This window comes from Xiphophorus couchianus, chromosome 4, assembly GCF_001444195.1.
Source record: "Xiphophorus couchianus chromosome 4, X_couchianus-1.0, whole genome shotgun sequence".
Lineage (NCBI taxonomy): Eukaryota > Metazoa > Chordata > Actinopteri > Cyprinodontiformes > Poeciliidae > Xiphophorus > Xiphophorus couchianus.
Window position 1 is genome coordinate 1,335,142 of NC_040231.1, and position 16,219 is coordinate 1,351,360.

General features: G+C 40.5%; 2 protein-coding genes across 3 annotated transcripts; one reads left to right on the top strand and one right to left on the bottom strand.

The window, feature by feature from the left end:
* Positions 1-237: 237 nt before the first annotated feature.
* lctla (lactase-like a) lies at positions 238-11,546 on the bottom strand. 2 transcript variants are annotated; one of them, XM_028015944.1, is made up of 15 exons: positions 11,410-11,546; positions 9,217-9,276; positions 8,786-8,923; positions 7,306-7,466; positions 6,841-6,928; positions 5,812-5,921; positions 5,612-5,740; positions 5,441-5,536; positions 4,685-4,739; positions 4,447-4,608; positions 3,098-3,372; positions 2,640-2,766; positions 2,365-2,564; positions 2,232-2,295; positions 238-690 (listed from the first exon to the last, which is right to left on the bottom strand). In XM_028015944.1, the coding sequence occupies exons 3-15, from the start codon at positions 8,898-8,900 to the stop codon at positions 575-577; spliced, it is 1,698 nt and encodes a 565-aa protein (XP_027871745.1). In that variant the 5' UTR covers positions 8,901-8,923; positions 9,217-9,276; positions 11,410-11,546; the 3' UTR covers positions 238-574. The 2 variants fall into 2 exon arrangements, with proteins under 2 accessions (XP_027871745.1, XP_027871746.1); XM_028015945.1 differs by lacking the exon at positions 11,410-11,546 and adding an exon at positions 10,330-10,430.
* Positions 10,565-13,680, top strand: crybgx (crystallin beta gamma X). The gene is made up of 6 exons (XM_028015978.1): positions 10,565-10,721; positions 10,921-10,969; positions 11,428-11,549; positions 11,985-12,120; positions 12,201-12,340; positions 13,468-13,680. The coding sequence occupies exons 1-6, from the start codon at positions 10,678-10,680 to the stop codon at positions 13,598-13,600; spliced, it is 624 nt and encodes a 207-aa protein (XP_027871779.1). The 5' UTR covers positions 10,565-10,677; the 3' UTR covers positions 13,601-13,680.
* The last annotated feature ends 2,539 nt before the right edge of the window (positions 13,681-16,219 follow it).

Consider the following 16,219-nt stretch of genomic DNA (forward strand, 5'->3'; position numbering starts at 1 on the left):
TTTTAAAACCTGCAGGGCAATAATTTTTTCCATGAGTGAATCTGTTTCATATTTATTTTTCAGCAAGTGAAAAATAAGTGATTATTATACTTATTTAAGTGTAATAATCAGTAGGAGGGTTGGAACTCCCGCAGAGGACTGCATGAACCTGGTAAATGAGCTGTTTGATGAAAAATAAATAAAATATTACATTTATATACTACACAAACCCTCTAAACATTCCTCAGATTTAATATGCACATTTAAACCACTTTATTGTTATATCAAATTTAGAAATACAACTGGTAATAAAAGCTTAAATATGATGAAACTCATAACAGTCAAAACAAAGTTCAGCCTGGTTGCTTGTTCCAGTCGGAAACAGTTTGAACAGTTCAGTCCAGTCTTAGTTCAACAGTAAACCAGGCTTACTAATCATTTATTGATTAATAATCATATTCTGCTTGTTCTGACTGTTTATTGATGACCTGACTGGAACAGAACGGCAGGGCGGTCAACAGGAAGACGCTCTGATTGGTTCCTGCTGAGTTCTGCTTCCATGGAAACAGGCAAGGCGACCCGACCCGGGCGTTCCTCAGAGGCGTCGGCGCAGCAGAAACATGAAGAAGACGGCGCTGAGGAGGATGCAGAGCGTGCAGATGGTGGGAACAACGATCTCTGTGACCATCTCCATGTGGCCAATCAGTGGATCTGCAACCAGCAAGAGAAAATACTCAAACACTGAACCTCAGAAAACAGACAGAAAACAGAATTGGTGTCTCCACCTGCAGACACCAAGCAGAGAACCAGTACAACACTAACATTTTAACTTGAGTAAAAGTGCTTGTTTTTAAAAATACCTAAAGTATTGAAAGTTGAAGTACTTGTTCTGTAATGCAATGATGTAGAATGTTATGTGTCTCTACTGAATTAAATTTTCTTTAATTCATGAATGTTGTTCTGCCATTTTCATGAACAACGCTGCAGATAATGCATGTTTTATTGTGTTTACTCTCTGTTACACAGTTTACACTTAGACTAGTGATTTTGTGGATCTGGACACTTAAATGCCAGTAAGAAAATAAGAAAAAGGATGATTGAACCTTTGAAAGTTTTTATTTAACACAAAGCAAAACCAATATGTCATTTTAACTGCAGTCTGCCTGAAAAGGGGGCAGTAGACAAAGGAATAGCAGGTGCTGATCCTTTCCACTGACACTTCAACTTCATTTTGTCATCACAGCTGAATAAATATTATATATTCAACCTTGTAATGGAGTCAATATTTCAGCTTTCTGAAACTAGAGTCCATTTTTAACTGGTTTACTCAGATAAATCATTGATTTCAAATCAATGAAAGCAAAAAAATGTAATGTGACGTAAATGTAAGGTATAATTTTTACATTATAGAAACGTAGTGGAGTAAAAGTCGAAAGTACCAGCGATTAAATCTACTTAAAGTGACCTTCCTTGAACAGGTTGGGATGTATCTATGGGCTACAAAGCATGTTCATTACTCTTTTTGCACAAATTCATTCTCAGATAATGAGCTTTTAGTCTTATCAGTTTTACTGTCTCTGTCACTTTAAATCCACTAATCTTCTGTTGGCCACGCCCCCAACTCAACATTTACACTCCCAGTGAAAAAGGCTTCAGACAGATGCACAATTACTCAACTGTACATCTTTGAAAAGCAGAAGTGGAGCCTCCTGCACAACCAACCAGAATACATTAAGAGGTTTCTGGATTTCGAGTTAACAACTAAACACTTGTTTTTTCCAGCAGCCACTGTACAGCACATACAGAGAGAAAATCAGCTGACCAAACATGCAGGAACAATTCTTCGGTTGCTAGGTAACGGGTGGAATTCTGCTCGGGTTGCTAGGCAACGGGGCGGTGCCTGCTGATTTGTGACATTCTGGAGGTTTTGAAATGGCTCAAACACCAAGAAAGATGAACTTATTGCCAAAAAATGCCTGTGTGTTTTTTAAGAGGTTGGGTTGTTTTTAGAAGCAGTAGAAACCCAAATGGAAATACAAACAGGTTCCCTTTAATTAAAGAGGACTTACTTTACTTAATTACATTTTCAAAGTACATAATTACATAAACAGTGTAATTAAGGACATTAAGGAAGAACTTGTACTTTGCTACTTTAATACATCCCACCAATCAGAACCTTCAGAACGTCCCAAAGCAGGAAGTGTTTGATTCCTGCATGCTCCTGATCTATCTGGGCCTTTCATGCCACTGACCTGCAGCCAGCAGCTGGTTGCTGGAGGAACACGTCTCCACAGCTTTCCTCTTCCAGCTCTCCACCTGCAGACACCAAGCAGAGAACCAGAGTCAGCAGCTGCTCCCGGAGCTGGCTGCGCTGCTGGGCCTCACCTCTCTCTGGCTGGGGAAGCCGTTGGAGCTGATGATGCGTTTGTAGAACTGAACCGAAGCTTTTGGGAAGCGAGGTTTGTTCTTGTTCCTGAAGTCCACGAAGTAGAGTCCGAAGCGCTCAGAGAAACCTTCGTCCCACTCGAAGCCGTCCAGCAGAGACCAGGCGGTGTAACCCTTCACGTTGACTCCGTCTCTAACGGCTGAGGGTCCAAACAGAGACAGACGTTGAGGCGGCCCAGCCAGCTTCCTGTTCCACACAGAGGAGAAACCGTCACCTTTCAGCAGCTCGTTGATGTATTCCCTGAAGTACTGCATCCTCCAGTCATCACACAGGTCGGTGCATGGCATCTTCTCCGAGACGCCGTTCTCCGTCACGTAGATCATCGGGTTTCCGTACTGGGTCTGTCGGTGAGATCACATGGAAAATTCAGGGTTAGATCTACCCATCCAGAACCACAGAACCTCCTGATCCGGTTCTTCTTTCCTCCAATTACAAACAAACAAACCGAAGTCTGACAGATGCATCATCCCGCAGATTCAAATGTTCCTTTAAGAAGTTTTTTAAGGTTAAATCTTATTTTCTGTTCATAGAAATGTTTTTGGATTTAGATTTTTAAAAACATACAAAATCTACTTTATGATGGGGATAACTGAAGAAACAAGGTCTAAACAGTAATGACCAGTTCATATTTACAATATGCTGGTTAGAAGAAACATGATTTTGTTGCTTTACCTTCACAAAGTTCAACAACCTCCGGAACCCCCAGGGAACTGAGTAGAGCCACTCAGAACCAGGGTCGGGCCACTTTGGGTCTACCAGCTCCGCCAGGTCCCGATCTGCAAAGTAACTGTCTCCGAAGCTGGACGGGTAGTTCTTCTGGGTGACGTAGCGGGTGGTGTAATGTCCGAGGCCCAGGAAGTCGACGGTTCCTCGGATGTAGCTCTTCTCCTGAGGCGAGAAGACGGGCAGCCGCGACGCGCCCAGGCCCTGCTGGCCGCTCTTCCTGCCTGGAAATCCAGAGGTCGGGGATTATTAGTTCTTCTCCAGGTTTTCTAGATGTCCAAGAGTTTAGCTTTGGCACCGAAAAAACGTGAAAATAATCTGATTCCTGCTACAGAGGCTGAATGAGTCGGACCTTCCGGGCCATCAGAATAATTTATGCTCAAAGTGTCCAAACCTTTGTTAAAATGCCAGTTTTTAATGTTAAAATCAGTTTATTTTAAATCATTTTCACCTTTAATCCATAGTGCATTACTGAATTAGCTTCATAAGCAACCATTGTTCAGAAATATATATTTTAACTCAATTTTACTGAAGCTGTTTGACCAAAAACAGCATCAGTAAAATAACAGTGAAAAGTTTGCTTCATTCCTTAAATGCCCAGCGGTGCTAATCAGCATCATAGCTGATTTACATTACTGCAGTGCAGTGCTTAAGTTTAGAATCTCTAATTTATAGGCCACAATAAGCAATAATCAATTAATTGCACAATAAATTAAAACAAATTCAATCATATCCATTTAATTTATTGTTTTTCTCTTTCTACCAAAAACTGGACAATAAAAGTTTTCAGTCTGGTTCTTTGATCTCAACTAAACCTTTGTTTGAAGAACAATTTTGTTTACAGACTTTATAATTCATTTTATTTGTCGTTTCTGGTGTTTAGTTTATTTATTTTGGATATTTAAAAACTCTTCCTGTTCCAGTGTTATATGTTCATTAGAATTTAAAGTTTATTGATATTTGAGAATGTCTTATTGCTTTATTATGCCTTTACCATAATATTACTTGAATATGGTCTCAAAACAACATTATTGCAATAATTTATCATCCAGTAAAATGTGTTTTTGTGGCAGGCCTACTAATTTATTTAACATCTGATAAAAAGCAAAGACACGTTGTCTTTATACAACTGGAAGTAAATTCAGGCGTTATGGTGTTAATGTCTGTTAATGTTTAGTCGGCCATTTTCTGAGGAACGTTTAAGGAAAACCAAAACCTGTTAGCTGAAAACTCGATCAGGTTGGTCATGTAGACATGATTGTATTTGCTGGAGGAAACGGAGCAGAGCGTGAAGGTACCGATGTATTCCTTCATGACCGCTGGGTAGTCTCCATGAAAGAGCGGCGTGGCGAACCAGCCCAGGTAGAAGTGGATGTAGCGTTCTGCTGCTTCCACGTCCCGTTGGTTGGACACGTCCACCGGTTCGCCCCAGTCAGCACTCAGGGAGATCCCGATCAGACCTGGGCCCAGCTGAAAACCAGTTAACTACTGACCAGAACCCCAGAGCCAAACCAGTGGGTCGGTTTACTCCGTCACCTTTCTGCTTGCTTCTCCACTTCATGTCGTAGGTGTGCCAGACTTTAGCGTGGGCCTGGAAACAGAAACGAGCGTCAACAGGAAGTACCTACAGTTACTACTTAAAAATTTTTAAAAAGATGTATTTATTATTCTGTTAATATTTTAACTAGTTTTTATACCTGGGACATTTCTAAATATGTTTGATTATGAAACATTTAAATCACGTTATTTCTGCTGAACACGAAGCTCCACTTTCTGCAACTAATTTAATGCCTAAAGGTTGAACAGCGAGTCTGAAATCCTCATGTGAGGAGACAACAGTTCAGTATAAAGAGATGTTCACAAGGCATTTTTCCAAGTCCAAGTCAAGTTTCAAGTCACTGAGAACAAAGTTCAAGTCAAGCCTTGAACTTGATTTGAACTCAAAGTCAAAGTTGACTCAACTGTGATGGCAAATTTCAAGTCACTGGAGGCCAAGTCAAACCTCACGTCTAAGGAAACAAGTCCAAGTTGAGTCTGAATCTTGTTTTAGCGAATTAAGCACGACTCAGTTTGGAGTCTAAACTCTAAACTGAAGTCAGGTAAACGATCAAACCCTGACAGAACAGATCAGCAGCTTCAGTTTGAAACTCAAAGCTTTTCTTTAGTCGCTGTCATGTTGGATCAGAACCAGGTCCTGAAGTAACGGCTGAACCTCCAGGTTGAACCCACGGCGTTGCGTTCAGGGTCATAACGGCCGAGTCGGCTTTTGGAGCGATCTGGACCCAGACTGACCTTGATGATGTGGTGAGCTGCTTTGTAAGCTCCGCTGCCCCTCATCCTCAGTCCGGGGGCGTGCTCCCCTGTTTCGTATCCTTCCACAGAAATGGACTGAAAGAAACAGACCCCCTCAGTGAGATCCCAGTCCAGACGTTCCCACAGTCAGTGAACACACCATCCACTCACCCAGGGGTTGTTGAAGGTGATCCAGTGCTTCACTCTGTTCCCAAAACGTTCAAAACACAAGTTGGCAAATTCGTTGAAGTAGCCGACCATGCTGGCGTTCTGCCAGCCGCCATATTTCTCCTGCAGCACCTGCGGGAATGCCGACATCCTGGTTATGGCTCCGCCCACGCCCACGCGTCGGACAGGCAGGAAGAACTCACCTGAGGTAGATCCCAGTGGTACAGAGTGACCACAGGTGTGATCTTACTGTTCAGGAGCAAATCGATCAGGTCGCTGTAATACCTGATTCCTTTCTCGTTAACATGCTCACCTGCAGGAAGTTACATCATCATCAGCCATTTATGCATTAATATTATACAGGAATACAGGGATTTTCATTCACTGACCGAACAAAGCAATTTCCTGTCAGAAAACAAACAAACGGATCCAAAAACAAGAAAAACGTGAAAGTATTTAAAATAAAACCAACATGTTTCTGGAATATTCTCCAATCTGGTGTCCTGTCTGAGTCCAGTTTGATTCTCCACTTCATGGAAACTGTTAAAACTGTTCAGAGTGACAAACACACTTTCCCACAGCAGGACATGGTGGCGGCAGCATCATGCTCTGGGACAGAGGAGCTGTATGGAACAAAACCCTGGAGGCTGCAGCAGAGCTGAGCCAGGGGTGAAGGGTCGCCTTCCAACAGGACAACCAGCCTGAGCAGGTATTATGGGATGGTTCAGATCAAAGCAGATTCAGGGGTTAAAATGGCCTAGTCAAAGTACAAACCTAAATCAAACTGAGAAGCCAGTAGCAAAATACATCAAAGACCTGCAGATCTACCTGCAGCCAGAGGTGGATCTACAAAATATTAGAGCTAATTATAAATGCACGCCACACTTTTCAGATTGCTTTGGGCTGTATTCACACCAGGAATACCAGAAAAGTATGCTTCATTGTTTTCTTTTGGTGCATTTTTTTTTTGCAAGTGGACTATAATTTGTAAACAAAGCCATGACAATCTTTGCTCCCACTGGACAGAAAGGATGTGGGGGCGGGACAAAGGACAGACCAGGAAGTAAATAAATATGGAAATCCTGCTGCTGCATTTGAGTTTTTATCACCTTCAACTGCCGCCAATAATTCTGCTGATTGGAGAAGGTTTGGTTTTTCTCAGTTAGGAAAACATCTTAAATGTCTTTGAAATCGTTTTATTTTCATGTAAAATGGCCAAACTGGGTTTTTACTTCTCAACCCGCTGGGTAAAATCCTCGGCCAGGAAACTGAGAAGCGATAATGATTCAGCTTCATCTCCTTCATCAGGTTAATATCATCCTAAAAGACAAAAAACAGACAAAAAACATGATTTCACACTGATTTTCTGATCCAAAACAAAAATGTTTTCAAGCTGCTGTTAAATGTTTTGTTTCTATTGTAGAAGACATAATGAGAAAATTAGCTGCACTTTGTATTTATTGTAAATAAATTTCTGCTTCATCTGGCCTTCCTCTGAGCATGACTCTGTTGTCTGTTACTTGAAGTTTGTGTCATTCTTGGATCTGCAGGGTTTTGTGTTGAACAGAGTAATGTTTCCATTCAAAATGACAAAGAACTGAACACTTACCTGAACATAAACATCTTTAAAGGCATAATTTGAAGACTGCATAATTCAGAAATAATAATAAGAAACATTTGGAGAATCGTGTAACCACCTTGAACTTGTAGTAGCCTTCACATGAAGAGTCTCCTGTTTCATTTGAGGAGATTTTTCCTTTTTTATGAGCAAAAACATCCCAGATGCTCATTCCTTTCCCGTCTGTATTCCACGCTCCTTCGGTCTGATAGGCTGAGCTGCCGACTCCCCAGGAGAAACCTGCAGGTTTATCAAAATGATCAAAAATAATAATAATAATAGGTTTAAAGCTCCAAATAAATCAGGTTAAACTTCAGCTGCTAAAGAAAACCAAATAAATGTTCTGGTCTGGGTTCACAACCCCAAATAGCTGACTCCACACTTCCTGTTTTGGTTCCTGGAACTGGATTAAATATAAATTAATCCAGACACACACAGAGGACCCTAAGTCTGATTTAGTCCAAAGTTTTAATCCAAAAAGACCAAATGTTTGAGAAAAGTTTGGAACATTTCTCCCAGAACATCCTGAAACCACTCAGCTGATGTAAATGGAGATCAGGGTAAAATTATTACCAACATAATTTTTCTTACCATGGAAAATATTCAACAGAACTCAAAGTATTTGTCTTTTTATAACTAGGCTTTAATAATCAGTAGAAACATGTTTATCAAGAGATTTGTACTGGAAAACCAACTTTGGTGCAGCCAAATCAGCTTTTATTTCAGTCCATAAACTCGACTAAATACAGCAAGCGTTTTAAAGAAAGTTACCCAAATCCTGTTCTGATCCTGAGAACAAGTTTGTTCAATCGAATCCAAAATAATTTGAAAACCAGATGCAAGTGTGCAAAATCATTTTTAAATTTTAACAAAATCTGTTTTGTACAAAAAATCTTTTTTTTTTTATTTTAATTTTGTACAAAAAAACCCCCAACAAACTATTTTATTCACTTTATTTCTATTTATTTCTTTTGGTCAGCGAGAACTTCTGATTTTGGCCAATCTGACCTACAGTTTGGACACCCGTGATCTAATAAAAGACAAAATGAAAGAGATTTGGCCTGTTGCAGTAACAGATGCTGCTGCATGATAAACCATCCCAGAAATTATTGTGATAAACAATAATTTTGTTGTTTTGAGACCATTTTCAAATAAAATAGTGATAATAACAAAACACATTCTCAAAGATCATTACACTTGAAATTATAATAAACATTTAACACTGGAACTGGAAGACATTTTAATTGTGTTTTGTATTAATACAAAAAATTAATGCAAAAAACCCCAAAACAGAATCAACAAATAAAATGAATTATGAAGTCTCTGCTAGTTGAGACCAAAGAACCAGACTGAACACTTTTATTGTCCAGTTCTGATGGAAAGTAAAAAAACCAATAAATCATGCAAAAGGAAATTATTGAGGTGTTTTAATTTATTATGCGATTAATTGATTTATTGCGGCAGGTCTAACAAATATAACTTTTTTCATCTGAATTTTCTGCAATTGTTGGTTTTGAAATTTTCCAAACAGAAATCTAACTCATGTTTCTCCATCCTACCAGTTGGGAAGGTCCCGTAGTAGAAAGAGGTTTTCTCATTTTTGGTCCAGTCAAAGTCTCCACCAGCTGAAACACACAGCGCCAGCGCCAAAAGACGCACACCTGTCCGCAGCATCGTCCTGCTCGCTTCCTTCACACCTGCAGGACAGGAAACATGCAGCCGGATTTAATCACTGCCGCAACCAAACTGCCAGAAAGGCCAGAAGAAGCGGACCTCTGCCCTGATGTGTGTCGCCATGGCGACAGCAGATTTATCTGAGCTAGCTGTGGACAAACCGGGACAGGAAGTGGGACGGCTTGTCCAAGAGAGAAATTTCACGCTGATGGTCTCTCCTCAGCTCTAGAATCTAACTGAAGGAGTGTGTGTTGGGTTTGAGGCGCCGCCTGACTCTGAACACACACACACACACACACACACACACAAGTCTGACCTGCTGTGTTTGTCTCGTCCGTCTCCGGGACGCAGGAAGAGTCCTGAAGCTTCTGGTTCCCTGCCAGCGCAACAAAAACACAACAGAGTGAGACATCCAGGACCTTTTCCACTATTCACCACACCCACACACACACACACACACACACACACACACACACACTCTGAATGGTGCAGCATTGGGAGCCAGCAGAGTGTGACAGTAAATCTGCTGGACAAACACATCTGATGGAGAATGGAGGGATTTTAACACTGTAAGCAAACTGAATGTCTGTGTTCATTCAACATGGCTTCATGCTCTGCAGGCCTGAGGAAAAAGAAAGTACACCCCTTCCACTTCCTACTGACAGCATCTGATCCTTACCTCACAATAAAGTTATCTAAATCATACCTGAACAAAAATCTCTCCCTGCAGGGCTCCGTGTCTGTTTTTGTGACTTTTGCAATCAAAAAAGGTTTGAAATTAATTTTAAGTTGCTGTTTTACTTACTTACAGCAGGAGCTAGCTGCGCTACACTGTTAACATGCCTTCCTTTTCTTCTCTTAATAGTACAGTCAGTCAGTTATCATAGACTCTAGCGCCTTATCTACTTAAAAGAAATGCTGCCACCTGCAGGTGAGAGTTAGCATCACTTAACAGTTTTGACATTTTTTTCAGAAAATTGCAATAAACTCACAATTATGCATTAGCGCAAAAATATCAATGTTTGTTATGTTATGAGGACACAACCCATCAAAATACTTCACTGTGTGTAATAATAATCATAACATGCAAGTGTTGTTTTAATTAAAATACTGAAGGATATTAATTCTTTACAGAAGTATTTTAAGAAATAAGGACGTCACTAGAGGTAAATATGAAGGTTAGTCCATATATGGTCAACAGGATACTGCAGGCACAAATCTATGCCAGCAGGGGGCGCAGGTGGGACATTTATTGAAATGTCACACCTAGAGGAAATATTTTCTTCCTGTGTACCAAAAATTATTAATTTTGATCTTTTATTTTTGAAGGTATTATATTAATAAAATGACAGCTGATGAACATTATCGTTAAATGATTAGATGTGACTCAGTCAGATACAGGAACAGTTTTGGGAGCCAAAAGGCTGACCTGGGCTCGGTGCAGTCAGGATGCCCTGCGGCGTTCTCCAGGCTTCCTGTGAATAATCCAGGCTCCCGGAGCAGCGGGCCCCGCCGCCATCACGGCCCTTCTCTCTGCTTTGTTTCAGAGAAAATGCTGAAATGTTCAAACCCAAAGTGTTGGCGCTGCACTCCGCACTCGTTGTGTTTCTGTTTCATTCATCCTGTGACTCGGGGGCATCAGGAGTGTGTGTTTAGCATATGAATGGCCCCGTGGGCCCCGGCGGCCGCATCAGGAGCAACCTGAGCCTTCTGGTAGCTCTGCGCTGCATCAACGCGCCATATTTAAGGCGCTTTCTGGCTGCCTCGCAGAGCTGACATGAACATCTTCACTAAGGTCCCAGGATTAACCCAACAAACCAGGTACGTCCCGAGGGCCGGGGCCCGCCGCGGGGGCCGCCAACAGTTCCACCAAATCACCCAGACTGAGGATGAGGAGAAAAACACCATGAAACCTGAGCTAAAGACGGTTTTAGAGTCCAGTTAGATCCAAAACACAAAGAGAGTTTAATATTTGTCTGTTTTTCTGAATAAAATGGTTTGTGGGTTTGTTTGTCTGCAGCAAACTGGGGTCTGTGCTCCAACGTGCCTTTTACGGGTCCACTGGGAGGGTGAGTCCAGCCGAGAAAACAGCGCCACCTTAAAAAAATCACATCATTTATCTAATTATTTTAAAGTTGTGTCACCTAGATGAAACCTGCCTGTTAGCAGAAGAACTTTAGTTACTTGGTTTAACCCATTTGGAACCAGGAGTTTAAGCAGATTACGAAGACTCCTGGTGGTTTTAAAATAATTTCTTCACATTTTCAGCCAGAATTTCCTAAAATCTTTGAGGTTCTGGAGAGTTTTTCTGTGGATCTTGTCTTTCTGTTCAGCTCAGGACATTTTCAGAGGAATATTCTGTACAGGTTCAGATACTTCCAACAAACTTTGCAATGAAAAACCAGCTGATAGTTGAAGAGAATCTGAAAAAGATCCAAAAGTTTGCAGAACCGTTGATCCAGAACTCTTTGGAACTGCTGAATGAAACCAATGAGTGTCACTGTTTGACCTTGTTCTCTGCGGCCAGGTGACCCTTTTCGAGCAGCGAAACTTCGCTGGCAGACGACTGGACCTGAACTCCGACTGTCCCAGGATCAGCGACAAGAACTTCCCAGAGAGATGTAACTCCGTCCAGGTGGACAGCGGAGCGTAAGTTCGCGAACGGAGAAAGATAAGAAAAAATAGGAAAAAAGGAAACCCAATAAAATTTTAAATCATAAATTTATTTCTTTTAAATAAAAGTAATCTGTATTTCAATCATTTTTTATAAAATATACATTAAGATAACTTCTTGAGGATAAAAATAGCTTTTATTGCCCCACAATAAAGGCTATTGTCTGGCAATAGCCTTTATTGTTAAAAAGGCTGTTGTCATGGCAAACGTCATTTGCCAGGATCGTCTTCCTGACTGGCTCCTCAAGCTAGAGTAAGTAAGACTGAAATTCTGTTTCTTTAGAGATTTTGTAGCATTGTCTGAGTTTTCAAAGGGGATGTGAGAAAGTTTAGGAACCACTCTTTTTAAAATATCGGTCTCTAGAAGAAGAGCAGAACTCATCATCTTCTTCTCTGTGGCGTGTCTGACAGATGGGTCGGGTTCGAGCAGGAGAACTACCGGGGCCGTCAGTACCTGTGGGACATGTCCGACCGCGGGGAGTACAACTGCTACGACCGCTGGTGCGCCCAGGTGGACCACGTCTCCTCGGTCCGCTCCGTTAAGCAGGTGAGCCTCTGAAACATCGTTTTACCTGATTCCTAAATGTGTCGGCTTCCTCACTGATCCGCTGCGTCTCTGGTCCTCAGGACAACAATCCTCCCAGGGCGCAGCTGTTCGAGCGAGCCGGTTTCTCTGGGAAGAAGATGGAGATCCAGGATGACATTCCCAACCTGCTGAGCCGCTACAACCTCAACAGAGTGGCGTCCATCCGCGTCCTGGGAGGAGCGTAAGTCCACCGTCCAAACAGGTCCAGTTCAGGTTTTACATCAGGAAAGGCTTCGTTTAATAATAAGTTATGGTATCTTTGACCTTTGGGTCCAGAGATCTGGGTTCTCTCTCTTCAGGAGGTTCAATCCTCCAGAAAGACCAGATGATGACCCCCTTTCAGTTTCCTGTCAGAGATCACCAGATTTCATTTAAAATGTTGTGGTTTTTCCAACAAGTTCATAAAGTCCTGCATTCTAACAACCCACAGCATCAAAAATAAACTAAAGGAATATTTTAAATTGTTGCAGATACAAAATACAAAAAATGATTGTGTTATAAGAGAGGTTGGGGTTGATTATTTCCTTATTTGGGCTGAAAGTCTTGCATTCAAGTAGAAGTAGGTCAATGTTTGTCAAAGTAGTTATTCCAAAGCTAAGTTGAATGCAGAAATATTGTTCATAAATGGCGAATCAAGCTAAATATTTAGCCCTAAACTGAACAAGCTAAATTTAATAAGATAAATGTGAATAGATTTTTTTTTATTTGACATTTATTTCACCAGAAAAACACCATTGGGATTAAAAATCTCTTTTGCAAGAGAATCCAGGTCAAAACTGGCAGTGGCACACAGAGGTTACAGAATATTCACAACAGAAAAAATTAGTCAGAAATAAATGAAGAGATTTAGCTTCAAACTAAAGCTCTAGTTAGAAAGCTAAATACTTAGCTTGAAACTTAATATTTAGTTAGCCTGCTAGATATTTGGGTGGCTAACTAAATATTTAGCTAGCTAAAAATTTTATTACATTTTAAATTTAATATTATTAATGAAGAAAATATTTAGCGAACTAATGGGATGTTAACTAGCTTAAGCATCCGTTATTTAGCTAGCTGAAGATTTAGCTTCAAACTGAGCAAGCTAAGTTTTTAGCTAGTAAGCAAAATATTTTGTTTGAAGCTCAATATTTAGTTATCCAGCTAAATATTTAGCCTAAAACTAAAGTTATTAATGAGAACATAACAAGGTGAAAACATACATTTGAATGGGGTTACAAGGAAATCTGGAAAGAACCAGAATCGCGTAAAGAAAGAACCTGAGGGTGTTCTGGACCCGACCGACCTGTCCGATCCGTTCTGCCGTCACAGCTGGGTGGTGTACCAGGAGCCCAACTACAGGGGGCAGCACTACATCCTGGAGAAACGGGACTACCACAACTTCAACGACTGGGGCAGCCAGAACAGCACCGTGGGCTCCATGCGCCGAGTCCGATTCAGCTGAGCCAGAACCTCGACCCGACAACCAGCACTACCGGAGCCTGTCAGCTCTACACAGAAAATAAAGACTATTTTAGTAATAAACTTACGTCTTTATTTAATATTCGTTAGAAACATTCAGGTGCATGTAGATGACTTTACTATCAAAAAACTTCATAGGGTGAAATCCGGAAAATGCTGCCATAACAGGCTGAGAAATGTACTTTGTCTCTGCGTTTTGTCACGTGTGGAGTTTCTCAGCTCACTTCTGGATGGAGACGCTTCTGGTCTGATTATTCAGCAGGGGCGATTCTAGGATCTGACCTTTAGGGGGGCTTAGCCCCCAGCAGGGCAAAGACCCGTGAGAAGATATTCGTTGGTGCGGTTTTCTAAATCTAACTGCTTATTTACATACATTCGCAAACAAAATTAAGAGACATGTCAGTAATTCATGGAATAAAAGAACAATGTTAATTTTACTCAAACATATACTTAGAAAGAGTAAAATCAGAGAAACCATTATTTTTTCCAGATGTGTATAAACTCAGTTTGAAACAGAATCTCTAGATCACATCATAGCTGCCAACATCTGCTAACATTAATGAGACACAAGCAGCTGTGGAGTCACACAGTCCTAGTGAGGTCTGCTTCCTGGAAATTAAAATAAAATCTACTCAAAACTATGCATTTCCATTTCCCGATTGGCTCATAAAGTTAAAAGACAAAGACTTTACAAGAGGAGGGTCTCAATTCAGAGACCATTTTGATTTTACCCCAATAGAAACCATTATATTATATACTGTATAATATTGCCTTATGTGGGATAACTTTTTTCAGAACAATCTGAACTTTATGAATTTACACTTAGTTTTTATTTTTTCACAGACTATGGCTGCATTTTGGACCTTGAGTCACAGAAAAACAAAATCCAATTTGGAAAAATTTACATTTGTTCACTGTGAAAATGTCAAATAGTCACAAAAAATGATTTTTATAATTTAGAATTACAATATATACTGTAAATTTATTCACTTATGAAAATATGAAAAATTAACAAAAAGATGATCAAGACAAGACTTGAAGAAAAACAGGAACAGGACCAGGCTGGAAGCAAAACCAGACAAAACTGTAAATAAGATCAGACCTCCTACCTTTATGTAGCCTACCGTGTTTTTCAAGCGTGAAATAAATCCAAGATTTGTCCTTGATGCTGTAATAAGATCAGACCTACCTTTATGTAGCCTTCCATTCATTTCATGTGTGGAGTGAATCCAAGATCTGTTCTTGTTGCTGTGAAAAAGCATCAGGCCACCTATCTTTATGTAGTCTACTGTGTTTTTCTAAAACTGCACAAATGATGCAAATTGGTTAAAAGTAACCTTAAGCAATGCCTCATATTGAGGATTCTTGTGACAGTGGACATGAGAACGTCCCTTCAACAGGAAGACTTTCCAAATAGCTTACCCTGGAGGGGGAACATAAAGCCCTGTGGCCCGCCAAGCTTTTAAGACATTGAGAAACCTGGACATCTCTCTATATTTCTTAGTTGTCTTCTGGCTGCTCTTGGTCCGATCCCTCACCTAGAAGCCGTTTGACACAGCAGACCCGACCCAGAGGCATGGAGCCTTTGACAGCTCCTAGGATCTGTGGGACACTCAAACCCCTCCACCACGATAAGATGGCAGCCCACGGAGGGGAAAAATAAAACAGGAAGCAAAAAAAGGATCAAACCAAAAGACAGAGAAGACCAAAAGCAAAGCACAACCAAAACCAAGACTTGAATTGACCCAAGACTAGACAATGCAAAACAAGAAGCAAAACAAGACTGGAAACAAAAAAGGACAAGAGGAAGGGTACACACTGGACAGATCACCAATCGCTCACTTGGCTGATTTTGTTTTGTTGTTTTTTTTTTGTTACCAAACTCACTTTTGGTATGCCCTAAGTAATATTTTTACCAAAAGTGATTTTGGCAACAAAAAAAAAAGAAGGAAAAAAAATCAGCCAAGTGAGCGATTGGTTATCTGTCCAGTGTGTACCCTTCCTCTTGCCCTTTGACCCCTGGAGATGGGTACCAGCACCCCTCTGAACCTGAAGTGTTCTAGATGAAGTATGAATGGAAATACAAATCCGTTCTGGTAAAAAGTGATTTACACTTACTCTGCTGCCAGCTGGAGAGGAAGTGCTTTAGAGTCTACCACAAAATATTAAAACGCCTGAAATAATTTAATAAAAACAGGCTTTAAAACTTATAAATTGGAGGCCAGGCTTCAGTTTTCCCTGCATTTATGTAATATGAAATATAGTTTCAGTATCAGATACTGAAAGCTGAGGTTGTTCTGGAAAAAAGAGCAAAAATACAGACTCCATGCACATTTTTTGAGAATTTTTCAGCCATAAAAAAAAAGAAAAATACCAGGCGGCCCAGTTACAATTATGGTCACAACAGAAAGAATTTCCAAAAAGAATAACTTTCTTTTAACTTCCAAACAAACTCAACGCTGAACCATTTATTTACATTTTATAAAAGTAAGTTTAATCAATGCCTCCTATTGGGGATCAATGTGGTGACAGTGAGAAAAAATTCCCTTTAACAGGAAAACTTTCCAAAAAAGCTTGTGCAGAAGAAATGAAATCAAGATTA